The 12,605-nt window shown below is 39.0% G+C and overlaps 1 protein-coding gene across 2 annotated transcripts; it reads left to right on the top strand.

Moving 5' to 3' along the window:
• The first annotated feature begins 324 nt into the window (after positions 1 to 324).
• On the top strand, positions 325 to 12,381 carry LOC121951022 (tropomyosin alpha-1 chain-like). 2 transcript variants are annotated; one of them, XM_042497185.1, is made up of 9 exons: positions 325 to 570; positions 4,183 to 4,308; positions 8,692 to 8,825; positions 10,117 to 10,234; positions 10,329 to 10,399; positions 10,496 to 10,571; positions 11,289 to 11,351; positions 11,430 to 11,499; positions 12,046 to 12,381. In XM_042497185.1, exons 1-9 carry the CDS (start codon positions 457 to 459, stop codon positions 12,126 to 12,128), a joined length of 855 nt encoding a protein of 284 aa, XP_042353119.1. In that variant the 5' UTR covers positions 325 to 456; the 3' UTR covers positions 12,129 to 12,381. The 2 variants fall into 2 exon arrangements, with proteins under 2 accessions (XP_042353119.1, XP_042353120.1); XM_042497186.1 differs by lacking the exons at positions 325 to 570; positions 4,183 to 4,308 and adding an exon at positions 7,101 to 7,578.
• Positions 12,382 to 12,605: the final 224 nt, after the last annotated feature.

Here is a 12,605-nt window from a genome sequence, read left to right as displayed (position 1 = left end):
CTTCTGGGTCTCTCTCCTGCTTCTTCTCTGCTACTTCTCTCCTGCTCTGCTCAAAACAAAGAGGCACATGATCCAAAAAAGGAGATAGGAGATCTGCACCGTGTCGCTCCTTCAAGAGGTGAAGTTAGGGGGGGGGGGGGGGGCACACAGCTCTGGAGTAGCCAACTTGGGGAGTGGCGGTACGGGTAAACGGTGGGAAAGGGCTGTCACTAGAGACTGGGGCTGTCTCCAACCCTGCAGTCAAGTTTAAATCACACACAGCTCCACCGACTCTCAGTTTGCATCCTCCTCTCTGCTCACTCGCTCTGAGCTCCCTCTCTCCTCCTCTCCATCTGCTAGTTGCTCTCCACTTCAGAGCTCCTGCGAGGCGTCTTCCTCTGAACATCTGCAACAACTTTTCACCTTAAGAAATAAAAGCTTTTTTTTTCTTTTGAAGCCTGAGACACAGCTGTCACCATGGAGGCCATCAAGAAGAAGATGCAGATGCTGAAGTTGGACAAGGAGAACGCCATCGACAGGGCAGAACAGGCTGAGTCCGACCAGAAGGCAGCGGAGGATAAATGCAAGCAGGTGAGACAAAATGTGATGGACTGAGGCTGTTTAACAATCAGGTATTATCAAATATGGACTGCCATGTATTTAAGATATATCATCATATATTGATATGATATTATTATATTGATTCCACAAAAGAAAATTTGAGAAAGAATCAATTAATCAATCAATTAATCTCAACAAGCTATAATTAAAAAAACAAAATAAGGTATTTTTGTGTTTTTATTTTTTGTAGTTTATTGTGATGTATTCATCACAGTCTAATATAAACTGTTTTTTTTTGTGTAAATATATTTTAGTAATTTTCCACATCATGATATATATATCAGTATGAAAAATTTTTTTTCATAATGTTGTATTAATCTTAAATAGATTATTCTGTGAATTAATTTAATTGATAAATAGCATTACAGATGAGTGAAAAAAAATTCTATATTTATCTTAAGTATATTGCATAATCCTATCTAGAGTGGAAAAAATATCAAGGTTATTGTGACATTTAGTTGCTTACTTCAGAACAAATTTTGAGTCTCTTTCATCCACCAATAAACGAAATTTAATTTAAGTAGATTGTTTTGCAAATTAGTTTGATGTAAGTTACATGGCTAATCAGGTCTGAAATAATGGAAAAACACTAAACACTTGTGCAGACTGCAAAGGGGCTCGACATAAAATGTCAAGTATTTCCCAAAGCACCGAATGTTGAATTAGAGAGCAGCTGACACTGAGCCCTGGGGTCTTTTATTTTGGTGGGCAGGAGAAAGTGGAGGATGCCCACAGGGACGCACAAATTGTCTGGCATAGTGACGACTGTTGGACATAAGCCTACTATCTAAAGTGAGCAGGAGGGATTACACGAGGACACCAGAAGTGGTTCTGCAGGAGTTTAAACGTTTAAAGGGACGGTTTATCCCCAAATCAAAATATGTATGTTCCCTCTTGCCTCTAGTGCTACTTCTTAGTCTAGATCGTTTTGGTGAGATGATCTGTTGGAGATATTGGCTGTAGAGATGTCGGCTGTCTTGAAAATAATAAAACTAGATGGCACTCGGCTTATGGTGCTCAAATTGATGAAAAACTACACCTGAAAAACAGAACAGCAGTATTTCTTTCCAGAAAACATGACCCGGTTGCTCAAGATAATCCACAGACATGTACATCATGTACATACATGCAGATATAAACATTAATGGCGTCCTGCGGCTGAGCGTTAACATAAGCTAGCTCAGTGGTGCTAGGTGAGCTAGCAGTAGATGCACACTATGAGGAGGGCATCATTAAAGTTTACATCTCGCACTATCGTAAGCAGAGCCTCTCATCCATGAGTAGATGCACTCATCCTTCTGCAGGATGGTACCGCTGGCAGGTGTAGTTTGGTAGAAAGAAAACAGTTCCTACATGAAACTGCTCAAAACAAATTCTGTGAATGATCTTGACGGGGTCATGGTTTATAGAAAGAGACATTGCTGTTGAGTTTTAACATTGTTTTATTGAGCATCATAAGTATAAAATATGCATTAACTAGAGAAAAGACCGGTGTACAATGCCCACTTTTTTTGCTGTTGAGTTTTTATGTGTATATTTTTGCCACTTTGAGCCACAATCAAACATCTACTTCCACTACATTGGAGAGAAGGCAGACATCACACCAAAACAGTCTAGATGGATTAATAGCTCTACAGGCAAGAGAAATTTTTTTTAAATTTTTAACAAAGAGTGAACTGTCCCTTTAAGTCTGCAACATATCAAAGAAAACCTCACAAATTCCAAATATCTGCACATCCATATTTGGTGCTGGGAGAGGCTGAGACAGTTTGATATTTATTTCTAGAGCTCACTTAATGATAGCATAAGTAAGTAAGTGTGTACCACTTGACAGAGTCTAGAGCTGTAATATGATGTTTGAGGTTTCTAAATAAAGGCAATTATTGCACAGTGGGGGTTGGTGTCGTCATCATGGCAGGACGACAGGAATGCTCGAGAGCAGGAGAGGCACGGACAAAGCCGGGATCTACATTAAAGCACTTGGAAAGAATCTTCTCTCTGGTTTCTAATGCCCTAATCATACCCTCAGAGAGCACGAAGAGTGACAGTTGTCACTCGCACTGCACATATGGACCGCCGCGTCTTCCACATCAACCAGCAGTCAGCATGAAATCCTAGAAGATTATGCAGAGCTCTTTAGTTTGTTTGGATGGCACTGATTCAAGCAGTGCTAAGATATGCTTTCTTTGCTATTCTTGGCATGATGGGGCGAACATCAGAGTGGAGTCAGGCTGACAGAGGGCACTCAAAATACACAAAACTAATACTCAGTCCTAACATACATTACAGGCAACAGTCTCCAGCAGCAATTAAGGGATTGGCTTACCAAATTACAAAAGAATTTTAGAAATTCAGCAGCAGTCCATCTTTTCAGAAGCGATGTCCCGTTAATAATTCACAGGCTTCATCACAAAGGGTTGACATAGGAACTACTTTTTACAGAAGAAATAGTCTTGATGAAAACTTTTGACTGCAAGCTCTGAAGATTTTAGGTACACATTTGTCCAAAGTGAAATACTAAAACAACTATCTGATGAATTGCCATAGGTTTTGTTCAGACATTCATGGTTCCCAGAGGAAGAATCGTGGTGACATTGGTGTTCATCTTCCTCTAGTGTCACCATGAGGTTGATATTTAGACTTTAAAGCAAAAAAAAAAAAACAAGCAAAAAAACTTTTGGAAGGATTGCTATGACATTTGGTATGGACCAATTGTGGCCCTCAAACCAAATTTAAATGGTCCTTGGCTTGACTTCAAAATCAACTAACATGTGGCCCCCCACACAATATTGGTTAATCAAGCAATATCACTTTTTTTCCTTCACCTCACAATGGTAGGACTTTTGTACAGTTTGTAGACATGCAACGAGAAGGAACTAAGCAGGCGTATCTGATGTGTTTTCATAAAAAGATTGTAAACAAGCAAACGAAACAGTTACCTATCAGCAGACGTTTCCTGTTAGGTAGTGGCCACAACAAAGAGGTGTGAAGTCAACAGTGAGGACCGACACTTTGAGGAGCAGTGGAAAGTTAAACACTTTTTCACTAAATGATGAAACAGTTGCATTTGTCTCATTTGTATGTTTTTTTAAATTAAAAAACCCATTTGATGTGAGAAGCAGCTAGCCCCCAGGTAATTTTCATATTATCTTATCTGGCCCCCATTCATAAAAGTTTTGACATAAAATTAACTGTATGGTGAGTTCAGCTTGAGTTCAGTACAGGTCAGGATTTCTGGTTGGATTGGATTTCAAATGTATTTTTTTGGCGCTTTGAGCACCACAAGCCGAGTGCCATCAAGTTCCATTATATTGGAGAGAAGGCAGACATCTCTGTGGCCAATATCTCCAACACTTAGCACCTCACACCAAAACAATCTAGATTGATGAACAGCACTACAGGTAAGAGGAAAAACATTTGTTTTTGATTTTCGGAGTGAACTGTCCCTTTAAGTGCTTTAAATCTTAAAGCTGTGGTCAGAATTCCCTGCTACGTTATTATATAGAAACAAACATTTTTTCCATGCAGTTTTTCATTCATACTTATCTGTCCTGACTCCGTGTCACGTTTGTCTTCTTCCAGCTGGAGGACGAGCTGCTCGCTCTGCAGAAGAAAATGAAGGGAACAGAGGACGAGCTCGACAAGTACTCGGAGGCCCTGAAGGATGCTCAGGAGAAACTGGAACTGTCGGAGAAAAAGGCCACAGATGTGAGTTAACCACAAAGACGCCATCTGAAACACATTATCCACATTACAGCGGAACACCACAACTTCTAAGTTTCAGTCCTCAAACCTATTGATTACCACTCTGTCAGATGGACATCACTCCATGACTTAAAAAAAGACCAGCGACAGAGACACATTCAGGTTTTGCAAACACAATTTCTTTACTGTGACTATTTTAAAAAGAATCAATAACTTAATGTATTATAAACTCAGTCTGAGTGTAAAATATACTTTTACTGTTTACAAACCCAAAAAAAGACCATACCTGGACTCAGCATAACAGTTCAGTGTTTAGTGATGACACATAGCAGCAGAGTGATTTTAACACTGATATTCAGAATATATAATAAATTAAAAAACTACATATAAAATAAATACATTTGTTATAATCATGGAAACTATCTTTAAACTCCCCTTGCTTTTTATGATTGCAACAAAACAAAGGAAAACAAGAATACAAGAAGACCATCATGCCAAAGATTTGCTGTGAGATTAAATTTTAAAAAAATCTCTTTTTAACACAGGTACTGTACGGTATATATGTCGAAAAAAACATTTACACAAAACTCCTACTTTCAATCTGCTACCCAGCACCTACTTATCAACCGCAATGTAGAAGGCAACTGACAACCCTGAAGTGAGTCCTTAAATGACGTGTGAAACTTGTATTTTATAATCCACACAATGTTGAGAATCACTGAGTTATTGGCATCTTTGTGAGGTCTGAAACGGAGCCATTTCTCAAGCACAGACAAAACTTGGCCGGTCTGCAGCCGACCAGGAATCTCAGGAATGCAGCTTAAGCAAACAGAGAACCCCGTACTGCAGTGTCTAATGAAATCAATGCTCTGGCCTTTTTGGGGGCGGAGATATCACACTCGGCTCTGTCTGGCCATACAGTACATACCTCATCAGCAACAATGACCATTCACCTTTTAAAGAGCAACTCTTTCATTCATGATCTTTGTTTTACAATATCACCTCAGTTACCTGAGAAAGACGAGACCGGATCTGATTAAGTGTTATCTTTGAGCCAAAGCAAAACATCCTGCAGAAAAATATGGAGACAACTAAAAACAACAAAACGGCTCAACTTCGTTTGCTTTTTTTAGGCCGTCATGACAAATATTACTGATATGACATCAGATCTAATGTGGTTTTATTAGTGACGTCTATTTTTTTTTTCAAATTTTAGGAAGATGCATTATCTAGGAGTAAAAAGAGTACACACAGAACCACCCGGGCTCCAAATAACATTTATTTTCATCATCAGTTAAGCTGATCATTTTCTTGATTCATTGGCATATAGAATAATGAAAAAAAAATTTCATAGTTTCTCACGCTAAGTTTTCTTAAGCCTAACATGCACGGGCGGATTATTCGACAGAATGGCCCCTGGGCGCAGATATGCAAAGGTCCCACAGCCTCTCCTATACCGGAGCAAGACGCTAACACGTCTTTGTGATGGTATTTTTCCTCTTTTTGGTTGTTGTTTTGCATTTCCTTGTAGTCATTATGCATCTTTTTTTCTTTTTGTGTCTCTTAGTGTTAACGTCTTTGGCTTTTCATTTTGTGGAGCTTTTTGGTCATTCTGTTTCTTTTTAAGTTCATTTTATGTGTCTCTATGGTATTTTGTTGGGTTTTTTTGCCATTTTGTGTCGTTTTGGGTTTCTCTATGTGTGCATTTAAGGTAATTTATGTGTCTTTAAAGTCTTTTTTGTTTTTGCGATTTTGTGTCTCTTTGTGTGTTACTTTAAGGCCATTTTATGTCTCTTAAAGGTAATTTGTATTTTTTTTTGCCATTTCGTGTCTCCTTTTAGTCATTTTATCTCTCTTTGTATTTTTTATTAGTAATTTTGTGTCTCTTTAAAGTAATGTTTTTATATGTTTAGGTCGTTTTGTGTCACATTGTGTCTCTTCCTGGTCGTTTTGAGTGTCTTCCTGGCCTATACGTGTTAATTTGAGTGACATTTTACGGTGAGGCCCCCAGATATTCATTCAAATGGCTATTACATGAGAATAACAAACATAAAGTAAAGAACCAGTGAATGTTTTCAAAATGGAAAAAAAGAGTTGCTGGTTAATTTTTGAATAATTGATTGTTTATGCCATAAAAAATATTATTAAAATGAAATTGAACATATAGCATCAAATGAAAGTAGCCTCCACATTATGTCTAAAATCACAGCTAAACCCAGGCAAGATAAAATCCCAAAGGTTAAAGGTCAGATTACAAGCGATTGCTGTCTCAGATGACATATCAGATGCCCACAAATGTGCTTTTTGTTGGTCCTTACACCTCTAAGTCTTCTTCTAATGTGTTTCACACTGCTTATGAGGGATGCTGATATGTACAAATGTGATACAAGGACACACAGAGAAAATAAACTGCTGTGAAAAATGAGGAAGAGGAGGAGGCAGAGGGGGCGCTGAAGGAATGTGTCGCCACCCGATGGCTGCGGGTCACGTCTGCAACTAAATCAATTTACATTCCAGGCCGCTGCAGGTCAACAGCCCCTGTCCAAGAGGATTATTACCGCCCACACCCCTCCCTCAATAACCCTTTTTCCCTGCAGGAGCAAATCTTTGCACCTTTGACTTCCACACAGTCTCACAACACACTTTAACTTAACTTTTCTCTCTCACACAACCATATCCTGTTATGATTCATGTATGTGAATCAGACTGGTGAATCAGATGAGGCAACAACACTCCTCCTCTCTTGATCTTTGTGCCCTCCTCCTCTCAATCAGAGCAGAAAAATGCAGCCCGAGCAACACCTTACGTTTGCCATATAAGTCCACAATAGAAAGACTCGCGCACTGGCTGCGTTACACACCTCTTTTGTGGAGGAAAAGAGCAATGCCTTCCCCTCCCAAATCCGGTGATGTCATCTGAGACAGGCTTTCTTCACGGGATTGGACGATCTCGCCATAAATTTCCTGAAAACTCCCAGCCCTTTTCCCCCATCCCAGCCCAGCACGTCCCTGACTTCCTGCCCGAGGAAAAAGTTTCACTCGGAGCTTGCAACTTTGACGCAAATTAGTACCTTTTTAAGGATACAGCCGGTCGATTTAGACGGCTACATTTTTGGGAGCTTCTTTACTTCATTTTTGAGGAAACAAAGTAAACGAAGAAATGGAGGCGATAAAGAAGAAAATCCAGACTCTGCAGCTACAAGCTGATGAAGCAGAAGATCGCGCACAGGCGATACTGAAGGATTTGGAGACTGAACGGAACTGTCGCTCCAGCGTGAGAAAATTCATACATTATACAACTTTAGTCGCATTTTTACTCAATCTTTACTCCAACATAAATGTTGAGCATTTTAAAAGGAGTTTGTAAATAAGTTACTCTCAGTGATGGACTGTAGGAAGCGATAATGATACTCCCACAATGCCCCCTGAAGGAATTTCAAACTTCCTCGGCGTATCCCTTTAGTAAACTTGTTAATTTTATTTTTTAAGTTGTTTATGTGGTTGTTTTTAGGTTTATGGGAGGCAGGGGTATCATTATTGCGACACTACTTCCTGGACTTTTGTTCGGCGGTTATCTAACTTAAACCCGCCCTCGATCTTCTCAAACACCTTCAAATGCGACGCGAGCCTTCAGTAACGCGTCAAGCGTGTTTGTTAACAATTAAGGTGTGGCAGGCTTGTTACGTATTAAACGTTTATTTTTTTAACCAATTCTTGTCAAAAACACGTAGTAAGTGGTTTATATCTGTTTTATGCTTTGTCCTTCCCCGCCATTTGAGCTTTTGGTGTGAATAACATTTGACACATATCTGAAATTAGGACTTATCCTCCCTCCTCCTCTTTAGCCTCTACGCAGGAAGAAGACAGCAGACATGGTTATCTGTGATATCAGTCCCACAGGAAACAGGCACAGAAGAGGCACTCTGTTGTCACACAAACATTAGAAAAGTCAGGCCAGCTGTACCACTTCAGATATGTCAGGGTTAAGTCCGCCTCTGTTATTCTGCATCAGCAGTTTTCAAAGTATCTAGTCAGGCTGCAAAGTCCAGAACTCATCGTGGTTGTTGGGAGTGAAATTGTTTAACACGGAAGACGTCTTGCACGGGAAAAAAAAGAAAACTGGAATGTAAGCATGCCCAAACAGACATGCAATGAGTGCCAAGGAATAATAGCTACACCTTAATAACAACCAATATGCAGCTTATAATATTCCTTGTTACTGCAGGAAATACAGGAACTGATTACACCTGCAGTATTAATGAGACCTAACTTTTATAGCTTGTTTTCAGTGTGCATTTGGCCGACAGTGTCCTTCCTCTTGTGGCAGCAGCTTGTTTCCTGGCTGATTTCTGACCTGTAACCTCTCTGTTTCTCTCTGTTTCTGTAGGCGGAGGGCGAAGTGGCATCCTTGAACCGCAGGATCCAGCTGGTGGAGGAGGAGCTGGACCGCGCTCAGGAGAGACTGGCCACAGCCCTGCAGAAACTGGAGGACGCTGAGAAGGCTGCGGATGAGAGTGAAAGGTGAGAATCAACACAGACATCAGTAGTAATACATTGACAACAAGTTGTTAACATCAAGCTACACGACTGGAAAATTAGCAGTGTATGGCTATAAGGGTCCCACAGTGGCTCAAACTGCCCAAGTTTTGATAGTGAGCAGTGAAGAAGAGCGTCACAGGATGGGATGAGTAGGATGGACACATTTTAGTTGTATGAAATGAACGACGGGGCAGAGCTTCTACCTTTGGAAATATATGATGAAATAAAAAATATAATATTATCTGTTAGCTACAAAAGAAAAGTAATAACTGAATTTTAAAAAATTAAGATAAATAATAATAATACTGTGATCAGAATTGTAAATGTTTAGATATAGGTGTGACAGATTACAAATGTTGTAAAGAAGTTATTGATAATAATTCAATTGTTTACTTCTTGCCACTCCTTTTTGCACAGGTAAATTGAGGCAACTTGTGGATTGAATTTTTTCTTTTCTTTTTTTTTTGTTTTAGTTCATACGTTTTTAACTACTGTTTTTTTCTGTCTTAAATGTTTGAAATAAAAACATAAATCTGTCAATCAATTGGAAACTAATCATTATAGCTATACAAAGATTAAAAAATAAGTACCTCAAACATTGCAGTATCACCTGGATAATTAAACAGTATTGTAAGGTTATTTCATGACGATGAACTGTAAATGTTTAGATCTTTGGTTTTATTGTTAAGCCGTTCCTAACGACTAATTGCCCTGAGGTTTAAATGGAAGTTTAAACTTATAAACACTTAGAAAACAGTAAAAATGTATAACAATTTAATCTGTAAGTTAAGTAAACACTGCCTGAAAAAAAATATTTCATATATTACAAGAGCCATTTGAAAAATTTTAATTAAATAAAAAAAACCTTACTTAATAAAAGCTAAGAAAAAAATGTATTGAAAACAATATTCTTTAGGAAATTAAATCTTTAGGAAACAGGTCATACTATTACAACAGCATTTTCAGTGGGTGAATGGAGTCCCATAAAAAATGATTTTAGTATTAAATTAAATTGTCTTGTTTTTTTTGTGTCAACTATGAAGGGCAGCAATGTTTAATGCACTAGTGGAGTTACTGTCCACATCCCTAATTACTATGAGCTAATGTGTAGCTTTTACGGAGAGCAAAAGGTGCAAAAAGCCCTGGCCGCTGCATTGTGCCGGGACTTAAAACATTAAAAAAATAAACATACAGTTAGAAGCAAATCTGCAGCAAAGTGTGGCGTCCTTGTGGTCTGGTTGAACTGATGGCTTTCCGTCTCTGTGATCATCAGAGGCATGAAGGTGATTGAGAACAGAGCCATGAAAGACGAGGAGAAGATGGAGATCCAGGAGATGCAACTCAAAGAGGCCAAACACATCGCTGAGGAGGCGGACCGCAAATACGAGGAGGTGCAAAGGAGATCACATTTCCGCTGGCTTTCTTTTTTAAGAAGTAGTGTCTGCTTTTACTTAATGGTGATTTTATTTCTGTTTTTAATGTCAGGTTGCCCGTAAACTGGTGATCATTGAGGGTGAGCTGGAGAGAGCAGAAGAGAGAGCAGAAATTGGAGATCAGTAAGCACAAATCCTTATATGTGTGATATTGTTGTTAACCAGAAAACAGGTCAAGAAAGTGCAGAAAATGTACATGTATTTCCTTGATTCATACAGAAAGTGTTGTGATATGGAGGAGGAGCTGAAGAACGTCACCAACAACCTCAAGTCACTAGAGGCTCAGTCTGATAAGGTGAAGTGTTGTTCATCTCTCCTGATTTTGCAGTTCGATGGTGCATGTCCTCTGTATCAGCCTGCTGAAATCAACTTCACACATTGACAATCAAAGGTCAAAGGAGTCGCTCAGTGAAACCACTCAGCTGATCCCCCGGAGCAGCAGAGCATCTTGACTTTTTATTACATGTTATAAAATAGAGGAAGTGCGACCCATTCAATAACCTGCCTACACAGGTGAATACAGTCCAGAATGTACGGTGGCCCTGAGGGTGGAAACATAATGACATTTCACAAAACAAACTTCACAAAACACAACATTTTACCAACATTTCAAAAACCACAGCATTTCACAAAATGACGTTAAACAAAACATGGCATTTCAAAAACACTGTTTCACAAGACAACATTTTGCAAGAAAAAACATTTTGGAAAACACATTTCACAAAACAGATTTTGCAGAACAACATTTTACCGTACTCAACATCCATCCATTTCATAATCGACGGCTTTTGTGTTGTGAATGTTGTTGTGTTTTGACCCTCAGGGCCACCGTAAGAAAGAGCATCAAAAGTGCAACACTCTCATCTAACCTTCCGAAAAAGAGACAGATATCACCTGTTTATCAACGGTGTTTACAAAATATATAATAAGCATTAAAATATAGAATTGACACATGTAGTAACTGTGATGTTAATTGTTCTGGCAATTAAAAGCGTTTTTTCTGTTTCTATAGAGCTCTGCAAAAGAAGACAAATATGAGGAGGAGATTAAAGTTCTGACCGACAAACTCAAAGAGGTAAGTTCATGCTTAAGCTATATTTTCTGAGGGAAGTGGTGTTTGGGTGATAGATAATTATATTATTTCCTTTCAAAGGCTGAAACCCGTGCAGAATTCGCAGAGAGGACAGTGGCTAAGCTGGAAAAGAGCATAGATGACTTAGAAGGTACGCTTCATTTAAATCCTTCTTTTCAATTCTTTCTTTACTTGACTTTTGCTCAGTCTTTCTTAATTTTCCTAATCTTTGATCGATTTTCTGTCTTTTTCCTCCTGATTTCTGCATTTTCCTCCTCCTGCTCCTTCTCTCTGCCCTTTGACCTGCAGACGAACTGTACACTCAGAAGCTGAAATACAAAGCTATCAGCGAGGAGCTGGATCATGCCCTCAATGATATGAACACCTTGTAATCTTGAGTTTAGCTCAGGATGTTTTCACTCTCCCTTTGTCTCTTAATTGGAAGCACTTTCTCTTCTTTTTTTCTTTTCGCTCTCCCTGCCCCTCGCTCCTTTTGCTAAATCTCAATAAAAATATTTTTCTCTTTTACTCTGTCCTCTGTCATTTGCCTGCTTTTCATGTCTCTGCAGCTGTAACACTAGAATAGTTTCTAAGTTTATTTGTCATATTTTATGAGCTCAGGCATTGCACTGATGTGATTCATGCGCTCACTGACACAGCTATTGCATTTTATATCTGCTGTTACTTTTTATTGCAGAGAAACTATCACATGCTAAAGAGGAAAACCTAAAAATACACCAAACCCTGGACCAAACACTGCAAGAGCTCGGTAGCTTGTAAAAAGCAAAGACGAACGTCGAATAAATCCAACAAAAAAAAACATTTGTTTTGTAAAAGATATTTTCTACATGCCATCCATTCTCTTTAATTTCCCTCTTAAAACCACATGTACCCCTTTTATATATTTATGTTTCTTTTGTTTCTTTTCCTATTTTTTAAAAATGGTTTTGGGTCCATATGATAATCAGTTTCGGTGCTGCAAATTGTGTTGCGGACCGAACTCTGAGCACAAATAAAACTGATGACGACGCCAGTGGTGATGACCGAGTGAGTCTGTGTTGTGAGTTTGTTTGCGTGTGTGTCCTTCAGGCAGTTTCTACACAGTCATAAACTGTTCCAACAGAAAAGGCCCATCCTTCAGTCTGCATGTGCTGACATTCCCGCTCTGCTAAGTTTGTGAATTCATCAAACACAAAACCGGAGATTCAGCTGTGCTGCTGCTCTTTGGTCCCACAAAAGTCTCAGTTAAGATGTGCA

This window comes from Plectropomus leopardus, chromosome 12 (genome assembly GCF_008729295.1).
Source record: "Plectropomus leopardus isolate mb chromosome 12, YSFRI_Pleo_2.0, whole genome shotgun sequence".
Taxonomy (NCBI): Eukaryota; Metazoa; Chordata; class Actinopteri; order Perciformes; family Serranidae; genus Plectropomus; species Plectropomus leopardus.
Note: the sequence above shows the minus strand (reverse complement) of the source record. Positions and strands in the feature narration are given on the sequence as shown.